At 41.7% G+C, this 19,354-nt stretch overlaps 1 protein-coding gene across 2 annotated transcripts in view; it reads left to right on the plus strand.

Moving 5' to 3' along the window:
• The first annotated feature begins 8 nt into the window (after nt 1-8).
• Nucleotides 9-19,354, plus strand: part of ADK (adenosine kinase) — a 294,428-nt gene continuing 275,082 nt past the window's right edge. Inside the window, exons 1-2 of one of the 2 annotated variants that reach the window (XM_054832283.1) lie at nt 9-141; nt 15,782-15,856. In XM_054832283.1, the coding sequence (XP_054688258.1) occupies nt 86-141; nt 15,782-15,856 (131 nt within the window). In that variant the 5' untranslated portion in view covers nt 9-85. Of the gene's footprint in view, nt 142-8,848; nt 9,031-15,781; nt 15,857-19,354 lie in introns of those variants that run through there. The other variant, XM_054832284.1, reaches the window with a different exon arrangement.

Raw genomic sequence — 19,354 nt, forward strand, 5'->3', positions numbered from 1 at the left:
GGTGCCGGCGCGGTCGGCGGGGCGGGCCGGGGCCGGCAGGCGGGCCGAGGCGAGCGGAGCGTGCTGCACGCCGCCCAGCGCGAAGATGGCAGCGGGGGAGCCGCAAGCCAAGAAGCTCAAGCTGGAGCAAAAGCAACTGAGGTAACGGGCGGCGGGGCCGCGGGAGGGGCTCTTCTTCACGAAGAAGCCCCAGCGGATACCGGAGGGGCGCTGGGTGCCGCCGGTGCTGCCCCCGGTGGAGGACGAGACACGTGCTGCTGCGGTGCGCGGTCAAAGTCGCGCCGGGCTGGGCTTGGCCGGGCTGCGCGCGGGGCGGTGCGGGGCGGTGCGGGCGGCCCCGCCGCGGGACCGCGCTCCCCTCCCGGCGGCATCGGGCGCACGTGGAGGCGGGCGGCGGGGCCGTCCCGCTGCGCTGCCGCGGCGCCCCTGCTCCTGCCGCCGCCGTCCCGGCGACCGCCCCGCGGGTACCGGTGCCCGGCCCCGGCGTTTGCCCGGGGGCGCCGCCGGGCTGGACGCCCCGCAGCCGGAGCAGCGGCGGGCGGGAGCGCTGGTGCCGTGCCGCGGGAAGCGCGGGGACCGCGCTTTGCCTTCGGGTGGGTCAGTGCAAACGCGCTTCTGGGCTCCTGCATGGGGTCGTGCGGTGAAACTTAAGGTTGCGTGCAGCAATGCCTTTCGGGTATTTGAAACACAGCTTGGGTTGTCACCCCGTGTTCTTCGTCTTTGAAAACATCCTCTGAAAATACCCTCTGAGATCCTTGAGGGGGATCTCTTTCCCCGTTATACAGGAATTTAGTTATCTAAAAATCCTCATTAATAGATATGTTTTCTTCAGGACACGTGGAATATTTGTCTTTTCATATTGAAATAATCTGTGCCATTTGCTATACTTCCTTATTTGTGTGACCACTGTATAATATCACTGACTGAACCCCATCTGACTGATGGCCTGCACAGAAACAAGTCATTTATTTTTAAATGCCATAGCAGAAAAACATAAGGTTTCTCAATGCAGGAAGCACAGTCAAAGTGAATACTGAGACTATAGCAGGGCTTTTGTTGGTGCAGTTTCTGATTTGTTTTCTTGGCGTTATTCACATGAATATAATTGTAAGATAGCTGATCTCCTTCCAAGTATTCGGTATATGAAGAGGATTAATGACATAAGGCTTGAAAGGTCCAAAATTACCTTGGCGATAACTAATAACTTGCTCAAATATAGCATAAAAAAAGATGTACTTTAATACTGAGATGAGAACAGTCCCTTTTGGTTCCGATGTCCTTACTGAAAGAACTAATCCTATTAATTTTGTCAAAGTCAGGGTATTTGCTCCTTTGACAGCTGAGTGACTTTTAAAGTCTAATAATAGTTGACAAGCTCAGTAGCAGATAGTGGAGGAGGAAAAAGTGTAACTGAGCTCTGAAAGCAAATAAATGGCAGACAGCAATGTAGAATTGTAATTAAAAAGCAGCAGTTATTTTCATGGGCCTTAAAGCAAGGTAGGACAAGAAACTAGGAATTGCAATGTTTCTGTTTACAAAGCTTATTAGAGGAAAGTGCATTTTACCTGCTTCAAGCCTAAACATGAAAATTCAAAAATCTGAGAACATTATTGAAGTACTGAGTTAAAAATGTAAAGGATGTTTACAATGGAATGAAAGGCCATGGTGACATGCTCAGATAACAACTGATTAAACTGAAAGTTATACTTTTGTGAGGTGTGATGGATAAAACACAGGGAAGGTTATTAGAACTTGTATCCTCTACTCCTGTTTGAAGTCATTTCAATATGAAGTGTAAACTAGACTCTATGTCTGTTTCATAAGAGGAGAAATGCCATAATCAGCTGGTGGTCAAACGAAGTTAATGTGTGCTGTGGGCCACAGGTTGGCCTTGTGAAGCGTGTGCGACGGTTGGACTAGGTTTGGCAAACCTCCGCGCTCGTTTGAACGTAGCAGCAAGAACATGTTTGGCCAAATGCTGCTGTGGGACTTTGTCCTGTGTTAAAAGGCCGTACGGAGGGTACCAGAATGGTTGAGGTTGCTTAACTTATTGTATTTGTAATGAGGTTTGGTTGTTAATGCAAAGCACTGCTATGTATGTCTGGAGCTTTTAAAACAGTTAACCTACAGATTAGAAAAGAAGTGAAAAATCACTTGAAAATTTTGGGAGATAGCAACTTCATATTTGTTATACCAAGAATTAGAGGAGAAATTCTTGTTCTCAACAGCTAGTTCTGAGACTTTCCAGCCTCTTCAGAAGACCATGTCTAATGGACTCGACAAGCAAGGTTTTGTACCTTACTTACTCTCCTGTACAATACAAACCTGAATCTTTCCTGTGCCTACCACAAAAACTATTTAAATATTAAGAAGATATAAAAAAAGTTAAATTTCACTCTGTAATATAAGCCGTACCTTGTCATCCATAACAAACGTTTCCTTCCCCTATATTTTTTTCATCATTTTCTCTCTCAAAGTGGCATCTGGGAGGTTTCATGGATACTTTTTTTTTTTTTAGTCCCTTTTGATCCTTTCAGGCAAAAGAAAGCAAATATTGCTCCCTCATCAGGTAGGCAAAGCTGACCAGGTTCAGCTAAAGTTGTTTGAAAGCAATATAGGATGGCCGGCTTTTGCCACCCATTGAGCAGAACACAAAGCCTGAGACCCAAACGAGCATTCCCAACTCAACAATGCGTTGTGCTGACATTAATCTGCTGGGCAGCAGGTTTTGCATTGTCTTTATTTGACGGGTGCAAATCCCCGCTAAAACCAGCAGGCTTTAGGCAAGGCCATTAATGCGTGCTGCCTTGTTTCAGGCTTCTGACTACGTCTCTGCTGTGTGAAATAAAATATCATTGTGTGTGTAAACTCTACTGTTTGAACAGAAAATAGGCTTGCAAAACTGCAAACGGCTTGTCATTGAGTGGTAGCATCAACTTACTAGAAACATCATGAGGCGTTACTTTACAGAATTACTAAGGATTTGCATCCTTTTTATATTTGGGTTGGTTTTATCTTGGAAGTCTGTGAAAATTGCAACCAGACTTGTGTTAACGGACTGGTACAGTTATGAAAGAATTTGGACATTCTCTATATATAAATATCTGTATAGAAATATGCTTGCACGCAGAAGAAAAAATGAACAAACTTGTGAAATCCTTTGCTGTGAAGTCCCCTCTGCTGCATTATGGCCTTCTGGCCGTTCTGCAGCTGCTGTATTGATTGAATAGTCGTGACGTGGCTGGCTGTTTGGACAAATCAGTTTATCTACATGAAGACAATGTAGGCATTGAATTTGACAAATACTTTATACTAAAAGTACAAAGTACAATATTCCTCTTCTTCTGTTACTATTAGACATCTCTTCCTTTTCAGAATAAATTATCAAACACACTGTGGGTAACTGTTATCTAAAGCAATCCTTTGTCATTACTGTTTCACATGCATGTTTCATGCATTTTTAATTTTGCTAATAGCCTGGGTTTTAATTTATCTTATTCTTTCATCAGCTTTCTACAAATGAAAGAAGATTCTGAATATTTTAAATTAGCTGCAACAAAGCTTTCAGTTAGAATTCAATAAATCGTTTTTCTTTCTCTTTTTTTTATCTCTGACTTTTTTTTTTTTTTAATTTCACCTCACTCCCCATTTGTATTCATTTCCGTTTCTGTCTTCCTGGTTTATACTTTTCTCACTTTCCAGTTTCTCATATCTACAAATATGGGTAACTGTCTACGTCAGTACTCTTAATGGCCTCTTAGTACAAAGAAAAGATCTGAAACTCAAGCACCTTGCTGTGTTTGCTCCCAGAAGAATAAAAGCAATAGACTTTTTCTTCAGATGGATATGTAGACCCTTGTAGAAAGCAGACAAACAAATACTTTTGAAGACACTAGCAACAGACTTTGTTAGTTTTGCTTTATTTAGGACATAACAGTAGCAACCTTCCCTTCAAAGTCACATTGACAGAAATATATCCAAAACCGGAATGACTTGCAGCATGGAAAATACCTCACTCTTGCAGTTCAGGCGCTCATTTCCATTGTTCAGATATGTAACTCTCAAATTACTGTTTAGATTGACATGTGTCTTCACCTGGTCTTTGATTTAATCTCTGTGGGATGTCTCACAGCACGTGTCATATTTCCACTGTTTTGTGTTCTTGTATCGGAGAAGCTTGTTATGATGTTTTCATCCTTTTAATTAAAGTAATTCCTTGCTTTATGGGAAGGAGTGTGTAACCTGAGGAAAGAGGAGGTCGTGGGAAGGCTCTTTGTGCTCTGGACCACGAGCATGGCTGTTGTCTCTTTCTTTCGTTACTAATGTTACCTGCAGCCCACCTGGCCAGAAGAGTCATACTGGTGAACAGCAGTAGTTTAGACATAGTAGTCTTTGATATTGTGCAGAAACGTATGCCTCTAACTTGGTGTGCTGCCTCCCTGAAGTCTACAGGACTAGTCTTGTCCCTAGAGCTGCTTGCATGCTTGATTACCTGTGGGAGGGGAGCCAGTGCAAATATGCCTATTTCATCATCAATCTTGAAGTGCCTGTGAATTTTTCCAAGATTTGCGAGTTCCTTCTTTTTCAGCTGATGAAACAGCTTGTGTAGAATTACTCATCTAATTGGATCTACTAATACTGCTTACACACAGACAGGGAAGGTGCCTGGAAAGGAGACTTGAGTGAATATAGAAGTAGTTGAACACGATGTCGGTGCAACAGTATGAAATGCGCTTTCTGTAGAACAAGACCTTGGCTTACCCTATTGCTGCTGAGGTATATTTGATGTGGAAATGTTTGAAGCAAAACTCTGGCTTGTGATTCAAGGTTGTGATACTGAATTTCAGTAGTTACTTACACAGGCACGGTACACAAGTATTTCACAAAACTCGTTTCAGAGGCAGGGAATGGGTTGCTATCTAAAGGTCATTAATTAGTATTTGCTGGCAATGTGTTGCAAAACCTTATCTTCTTGAAAAAAGTAAATTGAACTTGCAGATACAATGTGAACACTGTTTTCTCAAGGTTGTTAATTTTTTATTTACATAAATCACTTCTTAAATAATTTCAATTTACAGACTAGTATTATTTATGTAATAAATACCAAAGCATTTTGTGTGAAGGAGAGAACTCTTTGGGTATTACTCAGAAATCGGTGAAGGGAAAGAAGTTTTTTCCATTTTGAATGGTAATCATTTCTGTAGTGATTGTTTGACCACAGTCAAAGCTGTTCCATGCTTGAAGGGTATGGTACCATAAAGCTACTTGCAGGCTTTATGCTACCTGGGGATTTCATTTGCAGTGAAAGATTTTTGTGGGTTTTTTTCCTTGTACATTGAGTGGCACAAAGCAGTTGGAACTGTCTCAAGGGCTAGGTTTTTGACTAGAATAAGATAGAAAAAAAGTATAGCTGTCTGCAATATGATGAAGACAGCAAATTTATAGACTTTCCTTTGCTCTTACAGCCGTATGGTCTGTGAAACTGCATTAAAAGAAAGGGGATTATGCTATGGAATTTTAAAATAATAATAATAAAATCATTTTAATACTTTGCTAGTAGATCCATACAAGATAAAAATACATCTTATTTTATATTGCAAAATATAAAATTCTCTCTGTAGAAAAGGTTTCAAAACAACCACTGTTCTAGTTAGAAAATACATGCAAGCTCTGCAAAATGCTGTTACTGAAAGAGAATTTGTGGACTTTCTGCTTGCTAGTCCTGTTTTATAATGTCTGCTTATTATGTAAAAGCTCATCCTTCTGTCTTGCAAAGCTAGAAGAGAGGGCAGCTTATCTAAGATTAACCTTAGTTTTGTGCTTTGAAGAAATTGAGTGACATGGGTGTTAATGGGGAACTTTTTGTTTACGTATTGTAAACTGGATGATTTATACCAAATATTTGTGGTGTAAAACATAACACATTAGTCCAAGGCTAAGGCCTAGGTTGCCTATATCTTGGATACACAAGTTACAAATGTATAAAATGTATAGTTTCATGGATTACTTTAATAAAGTGCAATTTTAAACGTTCTCATATGCTTACCTGTTGTTTTATCAGGTAGGGACGCAGTTCACTTTTAACTCATACCGTGTTTGAAAGTAATTGTTTTAGTGAAATCACCTGAGGAATTATTGTTCATCATACATAGAGGAACTGATGTGGTTAGGAAAATCTCTTCCTTACTGTATAGTAACAGAAGCAGTTGAGAGAAATTGTGGCTAGACCCTGTCAGGTATTATACATTTTTAGATGCAAAAGCTGTGAATTCCATATTTCTCTTAGGGATTTCTGAAGCCAAAACATACGCAAAGGCACAGGTCAGCTGCTCCATGCAAGCAGAGCGAGTTTGGAAGGCATCAGGGAGCTTGAGCAAACTCAGTCTGGCAGCCTAGCACATACATGTTGTGACTATGAGTCAAACTTGTGGCACAAGCATCATAAAAATCTATGAATGACCACAAGTGATAAATGACCTTTTTTCCAAGGATACCCTGGTTGCTGTTGCTCCACCTATGTGTTAGGATGGCTAGAAGTTCCTTGGCAAATGACCAAAAAACCCATAGTGGTAGGTGATGCCTCGAAGACATTAGTAGTGGAAGCAAGATGGTTGGGCACTTGGGAATAGTTGGAAGTTTGTAAAGTGCTATTAACAAATGCTGTTGAGGTGTCTGTCATACATGCTATTTCATGAAAGGCTGTTTAATTTTTTTAGAAAAACACCCTTTTGATCCTATCTTGCTGAACTGGTAAAAAGTTAGAAATATTTGATGGTACCTCATTCGGACTCTGTAGCTTAATATTCATAATATGCAGTTGTATGTTACAAATTACTATAAATATAGTAATGTATTGTATCTATTTTCCTTTACATATTCTTATGTGCTTGTTAAAGCCAAGCAATTATTTATGAGGGGATCTACAACATGATTTTAAAAAAATGGATTTATTATGTAAAATACAATGATCGGATCAACAAGACCCAGCTGTGTTACTGCTATTGTTATATTTGCCTGTGATGGGATTGCCCCCCACCCCCCATGTTAAGTTACAAAACAGAGGGGTGGCTATTAGGCACTAAAATTGTTAAACTAGGAATAATCTGTTGTTCAACATGGATCAGAGGATACAGCCATTATATATCCAAAAATAGTATTTGCGTTTTATTGGAGTTGAAAATCCTCCATCAGTATTTGGGGACCTGTTGAACTGTGTGTTTCAACAGTAAGGGGATGGATGCATTTCCCACTCCCATTAGTTTGACTTTTCAAGACCCTTGGCACACTTTAATAACGAGAATTTCCTAAGTGGTGATTAATTTTTGAGTGTCTAGTTTAGAGAACCTAGGAAATTTGTCCTACATCAGGTATTGAACATAAATGTTCCTGTTATCTTCATGTGATATTATAAGTCCTTAAGCATCATGAACATCTCAAATTTTGGCATCTTCTGACACACCCAAAAATAAGCAAATAATTGAAAAGTTTGGCTTTAATTTTTCTGCGTACAATATTCCCATTTTGTAGATGGAGAAGAAGGGAAACTAAGGCTAATAACCACATGATTAGGAAGCTGTAAAATTTATATATTTAATTAAAGGTGACACAGCAGTACTTAACCAAACAGGATGGGATTCACTTTTGGCAAAAACAACCTCTTCTGACATCATTTTCATGAATCAGTGTTTCTGGTACTGGTAAGTTAACAAAATAAGTGCCAAATCTGCACGGGATAGCAGTAACTTTGACAGCCAAATGAAGAGGAAGAGGGTAGGAAGAGTGAGAACAGGAATGTGCCTTTACCGATGCTTTTCCTTTCTGATACAGCAGCTCTGCTTGAATGTCAGGGGACAAGAAACACGTTAGGCAATGAAAGGCGACCCTTTTTTTTCCCTGCAAATGGTGGCAAACAGGCCCACAACTCATCGGTGTCTCCGCTCTTGCCCTGTGACAGGTTGGAAAGACGATGTCCGGTAGGTGCGTACCACAGGTGGCTGCCAGGCGCTTCAGCAACTCGGCAATAAAATAACCAACCCCCTCTCTGGAACTAAAGCGAGCGCCCGCACCGGCATGGCCCGTCAGCTCTGCCCCAGCACCCGGCTGTGCAGAGACGTGGTCTTCGCTGGCCGCGGGGGCCGGTGCCCGGCGGTGGCGGCCGAGGAGGAGGGCTTCGCAGAAGGTCACCTGGGGCGGCGTTAAGGTCTGACCCGACGCACAAATAAAAAGAGTGAAAATGCGTTCTTCTCGAGTGTGTAAAAAGCGTGTGTCGGGGAAGGCGTCGGTCAGCGGCCGGGGAGGGCGAGCGGTCCTGGAGTGGCAGCGGGGCGGCGGGCAGACGCCCGGGGCGGGAGCGTGGCCGCTGGCAGCGGGGAACAGCCCCGGCCGGGGGGCGGTTGGGGGTCCCCTTGGGAGCGCAGCGATTCCCACGGTCCCGTGACAGCTGAGGGACAGCGATGCGGGGGGCTACTCTGGCCATCTTAAGTGCGGGCAGCACGGCTCGAACTCTGCACCTCTTCGCTACCTCGATAATTTCTTTTTTTTTTTTTTAATTAGCACCGGCGACCATCATTGCCTCCTCGGGCTGGGGGAGGGAGGTGACAGGAGGAGGTGTGTGGGAGGCGCGTGCTCTCTGCCCATACCAAAGATGGCGGCCAGGGAGCGCGGGGCGCCGGGCGGGCGGCGCCGCTCGGTACCTCGCGCTTCCGAACCGGGGCGCGGGGCCGGTCGCCAGCGCCCCGAGGCCGCCGCCGCCGCCTCCCGGGGCTCCTCGCGCCCCGCCGCCGCGGAGGGCCCGGGCCCGCCCCTGCAGGCCGCTCAGCCAATGGCGGGACGCGCGGGCGGGCGGGGCGGTGGCGCGCGGGTGGGGCGGTGGAGCCGTGGCCGGCGGCTCAGTCGCGGCTGAGGCGGGCGGCGCGTGGGGCGGTAGGCTCAGTGGCCGCAGCTGCCGACGGGCGCCGGGTAGAGAAGCGACGCCGCCGCCAGCGGGGTTTCGCTGCGGGCGGCCGGGCGGGGAACCATGCCCACCCTCAGGTAACGCCGAGCCCCGACGCGGCTCCCGCAGCTCAGCCCGGCGCTCTGGGAGAAGGGGCGGCGGGCGCTGATGCGCTCCTGCTCGCGGGGCGGGGGCGCCCGGCGCGGTGTTCCGCTCGGCTCTTCCCTCCTTCTCCACCCGTGCAATTTTTGGGTGTGGGGTAGCGCGGCTTCGTTCTCTCCCTCCGCCGCGAGTTGGTTTTGCGGCTGCACGCCCGCGCCTCTAGTGCGAGGAGGGAGACCCGTGCCGGTTCCCTCCCGGCCCGGCGGGCCGCTCGCGCGGGTGGGGGTCACCCGCTCCCTGGGCGCGCGGAGTTTATTTCTGGCGGGCAGGTGGGCGCGCGCCGGCGTCGCCAACGGTCGCCCCGGCTGGGGGCTCGCAGCGGCTCCAGGAGATGCCGGTCCTCAGCGGCTCTCCCGTCCGGCTTAGCCCTGGCGCGGCTATCGGCCCCTGGCCAGGCGAGAGCCCTGAGGAGCGATGCGCAGGGCTGGGCCGGGCTCCTGGAGGTGAACGGCGGGGCGGCGATCGGGGCACAGCCGGGGGTTTCGTGCGGCGTCGCTCTGCGGCGGTGCCGCTGTCAAAGGTAGCGCCTGAGCGCGGGCGGCCACCTTCCATTGCGGGGTCCCGCCCGTGGGCATAGGAGGACATATGTCGTGGGACGCCGGCAGCAGCGTTTGAACCTTAAAGCGTCCCTGTAGCGTGCCATGACTGGAACCTAATTTTAAATGAATCACAAATAATGAGAAGCAGGGTAATAGTAACAGGTTAGACTCTTAGCAGTCTGTTGGAATGGTGGTGGTGTCATTTTATCAGCGAGAACCGAAGAATGAGAAACCCTTAACGTTCAGTGAAAGAAATTCTTATGATCAGTTTTGCTTCCTAAAACACTTCATCTTAAGATGGGGTGGTATTGTGAAGTGAACTGGTAACCTTCATCAAGTAGTTATTTTGACTGGTCCTTCAGTTGCTAAAGAAATGCCTAAAATTACAGGCTCCAAGTTCAATGATCATTCAGGTCAACTCTCTCATCTCCTCTCTCCACCCTCAAAACTCAATATATCAGATTTCACACTGTTTCTGCCTGAGGACTACAGACGGTACTCTTTGAAATTGCAGTAGTATCTCACTATTGGAGCTTGTGGAGTTAGCACAGCTGCGTAAGGAGCTGGGTAGTGGTGGAACAGTTTTTTTTCCTGTGGCAGCCTTGCTTACATAAGGCCAAAGCTTTTAGGCTTGGCTTCTATGTTGGAACCTGTGACTGTGTCACTCTAGAAGACTATGAAAGCTTCATAATGAATGAAATCTTCAGCGAAGATACTCCTCTAAGTCAGTATGTAAACATGTAACTCCGTAGCCAAATATTGCCTTTACTTAAGTAAGGAAAGCATGTGAGCTGTCTTGCAGGCTACTTGTATGTTTAAGGTCCGTATCCTAAAGTGATTTGCTGACAAGTGATGCAAGGGAAATTGTCTGAACTCTGGAATCATGGAATAATAGTTGTGAGGTACTTTTAGTGTCAGGCAAGCTGTGGTTAACAGTAAATGTAATCTTATTTGCTTATATTTATGTTGTATTGGTAAGTGTGATGAGAGAAGGATGTTCCTAGTCGAGAGCTTATAGCTGTTCAAGTGCTACGAATCTGGTACTGTTGCTGTTATAACTACATATAAAAATGATTTTTGTTAAATTCAAATCTTCTGTTATATGGGGTTTAACTATGTTCCTTGTGACTGAAAAAGATATGCTGAGAACAGGCTTAGAACATGCCTTGTTTGGCCTTACTTTTAAGGGCATAATGACACCCTATTGAAATACTAACATTTTCGATCTTAGAAAACCGTATCTTTTATTTGTAAATGGACGACTAGACATACAGTAGGCTGTCATGCAATTGGGACACCCAAATGTCCCAATCATGTTTTGTTAAAGCTTTCTGACTATAAAATGTCTTAGCATAAGTATTTAATATTAGGTCTACTTTACAGCTGCACAGCAGTATGAGGCTGTTATAGAGCAATAAAAAGGGCGACATTTTTAGCTTGGCTTCTTCTACTATTAGTTACTATTATATAGATAAGAATTTTTGCAGTAATTAGCAAGAAAAAAATCTGAAATGTTTTTTAAGAAAAAAAAAAGATATTATAAGCAAGACATGCTAGTATCCAAAGGCTCAAAATATTCCTCTGTCTCTGTGCCAGTAACTAATAATATGCTTTCACTGATATTTGATGTTGCTTTTCCACTGAAGTGCACAGCAGCATGGGATGATAACAATATTGTGTGATAGTTAGATACAGTACTGCTAACATTCAGCAGCCAACTTGAAACAGGACTGTGTTTTTAAAAATGCCCACAACAGTAGAGCGTTAGAAATGTATAACCATGATACTGGACACAGCATTCCAGATCACTCAGTTGTGGTTAATTTTGTTGACTTCTTAAGATTGATTGAAGGGTAGCTCAGGACTTATGTGGAATTTTTTGTGGTTTTTTTTTTTTTTATTTCATTTCATTACTTCTGAAACTTGTGATAGTAATATCTGAAACACTGACTATTTGGGAAAAATCAATCATCTTGGCAATCTCCAACCAAATGCCATCATTAGCAGGTGACTATTTATATTTAATGAATTACATTGCTTGAACTTATAATTAAAAGTCACTCTTCATCTAGATCAAACTTAAATTACAAACTCATAAAATATATTGCTTGTTGTCAAGAGTTTAGAATGCAAATGCGGTGTACATCCAAGCTTTCTGTAAAGTAAGTTACTGTTGTTGCTGTAGTTTTGTTTGCTAGATGGACATTGTATTTCTGTGTCCAAACAAGTTTTAGATTTGTATGAACATCTTCAGTTTAGAGTTTAAAAAGTATATATACTGTTCATAAATGTATGTACTCTGTGTGTATGTGTATGCATATAGATACACGCACACATACATATTGAGTGTGTATAGTCAAGTATACCTTAATTTATGCAGGTGGAGGAGTTGTCACTTGTTTCTTGAAGAGCTGAGCCAAATATTCTTTTGCAATAGGTTAGTAGAGTTAAGCAAGAGCGTCCTTCTCAGATGATTAGATACCAGTAGTCCCATGCAAAAGACCGGAGAGAGTCAAGGAGGCTGTGGAGTACGTAAGAGTTTGTTCTGTGTCTGTTGCAGAGATGTATTTCCCAAATCACCTATTTATTGTGAAATCTCACATTTCAGGAAACTATTGCTGCTTCTTCACTATGCTTTACGTCTAGTTGGTTGGAAATAATCCACGAAATTTTAATCAGTGCAGGTGTCCAGTGTGACTGAACAGCAAACATAAGTCCGATAAGGTTCACATGTATAGCTGAAAGTGTTAAACTAGAATGTAAGTTTAATATCTCAGTTTCTTGCTCCAGAGATTTGTAAATTTAGCATTCTCCAGGATCCTAAATATTATGTTTAACTTTTTGCTTTTACGATATATGTGGCTTTACAGAGTATATGTGATTTTTTTTTTTTAAGTTTTATTTTTACAGAGGAGGAAACTGTAGCCAAGTAACTGCTATACCTCACGTTGCGCTACAAAGGATCTCAATAGTGTAACAGTGCAGATATTTTGGAGCCCCTCAAGAAGGGAACCCTGATTTGCACTGCACCAACATGTAGCCACTGTTGAGTTAATCAGGTTGAACACGCTGATTTATACATCCAAGTCTTTCTCTTTAAACAGTAGAAACACTGACCTTTACAGATTGTGGTTCACAAAGCTTGTGTTAGAAAATACAAGTTAGAAGATCACAGTGGTGATCTTAAATGTCTGCTTGAGCTTGTTGAAGTTTTTAAAATTTGTGACTTGGATTGTTTAGGCTCTTCCCATTTTGTCCAGAAGGGTGTTTTTACCAAATATGCTGTCAGTTAAGAAATGACACAACCACACTCTCCAGTACAAATGGAGTATATGGATTTTTCTCATTTTTTGCCAATGGAAAGTTCTAGTACTTAGGTAGTTCAAGGATTTAGTTAATCCAAACAGCTGAAAGAACAAAAAATGCAGAAATACATGTTAACTGAAAAAACAAAGCTAGCTATTAGTTTTGCAAATAATCTAAATATGTGAGCTAGTATATATGAAGTTGAGTGTTATAACCTGTGTACCTCTCTTCATAGAAATCAAACAGTTAATGTACTCAAAGTTTTATGTGTTTGAAAATCTGTCAGGTTCTGCTATCCTACATTTGGTTGTGAGAAAGAACTGTACTGAAGTTGGGAGGAGTTTGCCCAGAAGTTTCAGGGTAATGTTTCTGAACATACTCTTACTAGGCTAGTGATAGCTACCTTGGCTTTTTAAACTTTCCATCCCAGATGGCATCCTACTACACAGCCTCTGGAATACTTGAACAGGGATGATTATAAAATACTGCGGGAGAAAGAAGGCTTGGGGATGGAACAGGACTTGTTGCATGTGATATACAGCTGCCTGGATTAAATGGCACTGAAAGTGCTAGTTCCTGCTGCTGCTGACATATTAGGAGTTAGTATGCATGTTATTAGCTTGAGCTTCTGTGGATGCTAAACCCGTACTAAGTTGCTCTTGTGCTGCTTTAAGTATATTGACCAGTATGTTCTGCAGCCTGCAGCTTGTTAAATGTTTGGTGGCTTCTATTTTACTTTTCCATTGAACAAGGTAACTTCTTCATAGGTAGTGACCTCAACATGTCAGATGTATTTCAGAGAGTTTTTGAAGTACAGCTGCTGATTTCTGGCATACCATATACTTAAGTGCTGAGACTTGTCTTATATAGAAGTTATCCATGATATGCATTTTTTTTCTTAAGTGTAGGTATAAAATTATTGATGTGTAGAATTTCACAGAATGTGCGAATCAGCTAAACATCAAGTACAGGAGCATACAGCTTGGGACAAAGCTACATTCAGCACTACTGGCGTTCTAACTTGTTCATTCATTGTCCTGCGATACTACTAATGCAATACTTAGTTTTTAAAATGGAGAGAATGCCCTGTCTTGGGGCTCCAACTGCAATTTCCTTTATCCTTACGTCTTCTTAACTGTCATCTGTGTCTCCTCTTCTTCTAGCTAGATATAACTTACGGTTATGCTATTTAGAAGAGCCCATACTTCTTGTCACACTGACAAAAGTATTCAGTGAGTCTTATAGGTTTTTACTAAGCAGATGTTACCTATCTCAGGAGTGAGCTGGATTTCTGGCTCTTGTCTTCACAAAGCAGCTTCTTCCACATTTCACTTACAGTGAAATGGGCTGTAAAGGCCTGTCTTTGAAACTACAACAAAAAATAGGATACTTAAGGCATGGTTTACTGTGTCTCTTTATCAAGATTTTCCACTTCTGCACTTCCGGACTTCAGAATTTAGCATTTAATGGAGGCTAATGTGGCATCGTAAAGAGGAAGAAGTTTGATTGTGTACTTTTGGCAAGTAGCTTCAAATTTGACAGATATTTGTCAGCTGAGGGCTTTTCATAGCAGTTGTGAGAGGAAGTAAGTGAATGAGTTTCCAACCTCTTTTGGACACAATTCATGACATTGTTCCATATCATCCCCTTTCTGCCTGTTTTCTATTCTTTTTTTTCTTACCCTGCTGAGTAGAAATTAATGACATCTATCATTTAGTAGGCACATGTTGAGTCTCTAAAACATTTATCTTGCTCGAAATGGGTCAGAACAATTGAAAACTCAATCACTTTGGGATTCAGCTGACACTGCTACGCAGCTTCAGATAAACTGCAGACAGACTTTGGATCCAACTGCAGTGTTGCAGTAGTACTTTTTTGGGGATGGAGAGACAGGGAATATGCTTTCTCTGCCAATACTTGATAGAGACATAGTCAAGAGGGAGGTGTATTTGTTGGTCATACTGAAGCTACCTTTGGTGGCTAAAGCAAGGGCTTGCCTTGCCAGTTGGAGGCAGCAGGTGTTAGCTTAGCAAGGAATGTGATGGGTTTGAATGTAGTTTTAGGCAGCCTTTGAGAACAGCTGCATTCACTCCTGCTTGACACTAGGCCACATATCTAATCCTTTCGTATTACTGTATTATCACCCAAGTACATGCTATTCAAGAAAATGGAACACATGTTTTCTGAATGAATCTAAAGAAAAAGTTAAAGCCAGCTCTTTCAGCCATTTGCAGTATCTCCGATGTCTTGTTTTGATGTGGCAGAAGTCATGGTAATGAATTTCAAATTTATTAAAAAGTATATACATTCTTATCAGTAGATGGCTACACTGTTTAAGATGGCTGACAAAGCATAGTCCATAAACTCTTAATTTCAGTTTATTAAAACAGACTTAAATTGTTAATTATTGGTCAGTAGTAGAGTAAATCCAAAAACTAAGTCTGTTCAGTGAAATTCTTATACCATGGTCTGATGCTCCCCCTGTCTAAAATCTGGTATTACAACCTAAATGCAATCCTTTAAAACTACAGAACGTGGCATGCACCTCTAATTCTTTATCTGAGTGAATGATAGCTTAACAGAATACATGCCTTTATATATTCTTGGCTGCTTGCAGTTTGTATATTAATCCAAGAATGTAGGGTGATACTTCACGCAAATTTGATTCTGTCTATATGCCAGGTTTCCATGTGACTATGCACTGGGCAAAAAATGTATCTTTTTGTTCCTTAGCTATATTCAAGAAAAACTTTTCTCTCTAGTAAAATAAGATCTTCAACATATTATACTAGGAACAATAAACTAATGCTAAGCTAACTTGAAATAATTGTTTCTCTCACAGTGAAAATGTCCTGTTTGGAATGGGAAATCCTCTGCTTGATATCTGTGCAGTTGTGGACAAGGACTTCCTTGACAAGTAGGTCTTGCTTTTTTAATTTTCTTTTTAATGTTAGTTTTGTTTCCAGAATATGCCTGTAAACAAATGGAGGACTACCTGCTTGTGTAATGCTAAGTTTGTGCTGTTCTCTGTGGGATTCTGGCCTTATGCTGAAAAACAACAACATTGTATCAGTCATTTGATTGTTCTAGCTATACAAAACTGTGGTGGTGTCAATAAAAAATTTCAGTGTTTTCACGTGGTTTTGGTATTTATTGTTTTTTATCAATTATTCATTGTAGTCTATTCATGTTGCCTTTGCTAGCCTTTAATTGGAAGTAATCATCAGTGTCAGTAAGATGTAGGTAGCTCTTGTATGAATTTTTATGTGCTACTTTTGATATACTATTACAACACTCTTTTTTTCTTCCTTCAGTGATGACTTTGGGGCAAATAAGCCATTTCTGTAACACACGAAGAAAAGCTGTGCAAGTGTACCTTTTTTTTTTTAAATATTCTACTTTATCAGTCAAGAACAGGACCACTTTTTATCATGTGGTCTATTATCTTGCTTAAGCCTAGCTGTTATGCTACCAACCATATAACCATATCGCTGAATTGCTGTTTGTGTATTGCTGTTGGCATTAAGCTTACTTGTTTTCTGATCAGCTTGGAGATGTGTCTTTTCAAGAGGTGTAAAATATAGTTCTCTCTTAAATCCTTCATGAGCTTGCTTTCTTCCAGTTGTTGCTGTTTTGTTTCTCTTGTTTGCAAGTGATTGTAAGTTGATCTCATCTTTCAGAGTGCTCGGAATCCTTTGTTCAATTTTTAAAGTGTTAATATTTTTTTTTATCTAGTTGTTCTTTTAGTTATTAATGGGAATGATGGATCAAGAATAAATTTCCCATCAAAGAACAGGTGCAGAGTTTTTATTCATGAATGCATATTGTCAGCCACAAATCTTTTGTTCTTAAGCTTTTAATAATGCAATAATTTGTTTTGCAATGGATATTTTATCACTCAAGTTTGATCTACAGGTGTGTTTAGGTGAGACCCTAAATATTTTAAGCTGGAAGCAAAAGACACAAATGTAATGGAGTGCATCAATCTCAAAAACATCTGGAACTTGGAACACTCAAGACATAGACTCAATTTCTGAAAAAGTAAATTATTCTGATGTAATTCTCTGCCTTATGTTTCTACTGGAATAACGTGAAAACCAGTCTCTAAACATAAGTAATGCTCCTGCCCCCCACCCAACAATACTCCCCAACTAATCCTTACAAATTGCTGTTATAAAAGAGATGATGGGCACTCTGTTGCAGCAGTGAAATCCTGCAAGAGTGCATTGTGTTTTTCACCGCACCTGATGTGCTCTGCAGGATTTAATTTAATTTAAAAATCAGAAGTCTTATGTACTCAAATTTGAGTGCTGTCAGACAAGTTAAAGTATCTCCTGAACAGCATATGCTCTGTGAGCATTTCTTTACTGCCAAAATGCCTTTGTGGAGTGTTGCATTATTTAAAGCAATAAGCAGTCCTCAAACAACAGTTTCACAGGGGACCTGCTGATAGTGTGATGGTTCTAATAACTTGAAAACTGAGAAGCTTGTCTACCTTCTTCACATGTACTTGATTTTTGTTTCTAGCTCCCTATTTGTCAGTATACGCGTAGTAATCCATTTAACAAACAGACAGCATGTTTCTACTCTAAGTCCAATTACCTTTTGCAATACTTCTGAAATGGGAATCAAATCCCCCGCTTCCTTACCTTGTGAAGGGAGATAAAACAGCAAACCTAGCTGTAGAACAACTGCTGGCATAAAGTTATCTATTCAAATGCTGCAGGGAGGTGCAAGAACATAGATGTTTCAGAACTGTGAGGCATTTGACAGAGAAATTGTTGATCATACCAGCCTAATGTCTCTGTTTTTTCTTGTCAAACAAGATATGTATCCATCTCTAGCCAGGTAGTGTCAGGTCTAGGTATCTTGGCAGTGATCAAGTAATTCTGGAGTCTGTGTCTCATCTCTTCTAACTAGATGGGTGTGTTTAATGGGACCATCAGGCTGGCTGGGCTCTGACTTCAGAAGGTAGCTTAGTAAAGTGAGGAAAGAGTTTAGGTAAACATTCATAAGAATTTTAGACATTTAACTTTTTCACAGTTTCTGTTAGTTTATCTTGTATAACCAGTTTTAAGAGTAAATACCTTTGTTCCATCAGAACATGAGAAAAAACTTCTTTACTCTGAGGATGACAGAGCACTGGAACAGGTTGCCCAGAGAGGTTGTGGAGTCTCCTTCTCTGGAGATATTCAAAACCCACCTGGACGTGATCCTGTGCAACCTGCTCTAGGTGATCCTGCTTTAGCAGGGGGGTTGGACTAGATGATCTCCAGAGGTCCCTTCCAACCCCTGCCATTCTGGCATTCTGTGTTTAGAATAAAGGACTTGATGTTGCAAGTGTAATCAATGTATATTGTCAATGGAATGAGAGAGTATTAAAATGAGTCTTGTAACCAGTTTATTTTTGTAACTTCTATTAAGAAAATGCAAATGGAAACAGCATAAGATTGTGTAGGAAGTCTCAAGTGGTCCTTTTAACAATATTTAAATGGCCTATAATCCATGTTATAAATAAACCTGAAAATAAATACATAATGCAGTCCTACCCCAGGCAAATTTAAAACAGCTTGCTGCCATGTAACACTGGTTTGAGGAAATGAGCAGTATTGAAGGGTTGGATGGGTATTTTTGGCTTGGGTTGTTAGCACAGCACTGTCACCTTTCTTTCAAGGTGGATTTTGGTTTAATCCAGGCTCCAAAGTCTTTTGCTTTCTTGACAAGTTTTGGAAAGCTTTAAGCCTTTCCTAGACTATTTCTGGGAGAGGTGGTCTTAATTTATGTCACAATGGAACTTCACTGTGCCTGTCTGAGCTTTTCAGACCACATCAACAGTCTGACATTACCTCAGTCAGAGAAGCTTTGGTCTCTGTTAGGTAGTTATGTTTTCTGGGTCTCATTTCTTATCTCTCTTCAGGGAGGCAATCTGGAAAAGTGTTAACAATGTTGATGGCACTGTTGAAAGCTGGTGATACCCAAAACCACCTCAGTTTCTGTTCACAGCTGGAGAGCAGTCTTGAAGTAAATATAATCCATTATATGTCCTTGGTTTTTCTGAGTATCTGCATGAAAGAAATGTAAGATTTTTTTTTTGGGGGGGGGAGGATGTCTCCTTTTAATTTGCATTAACTTCATAACCTAACAGTATTTATCTTTGTTTATTTTTTCTAGGATATAGATACTTGCTCAAAGAGCAGATTTCTATGGGTGGGAGGAGATATTACAGAACTAAGTATTATTACTTTGTGGTTGAATTGCTAATTATACCTACACTAATCTCTGACAGAAATTTTGCTAACAGGTATTCATTAAAGCCTTTGGTGTACTCTGTTCTACCCATGACATGTAAGAGGAGTGATTCCTTTACCTACTGAATTGGTAACAGGCATTTAAGAATAACTTAATCTACACTACG

The sequence above is a fragment of the Grus americana genome, chromosome 7 (genome assembly GCF_028858705.1).
Source record: "Grus americana isolate bGruAme1 chromosome 7, bGruAme1.mat, whole genome shotgun sequence".
Taxonomy (NCBI): Eukaryota; Metazoa; Chordata; class Aves; order Gruiformes; family Gruidae; genus Grus; species Grus americana.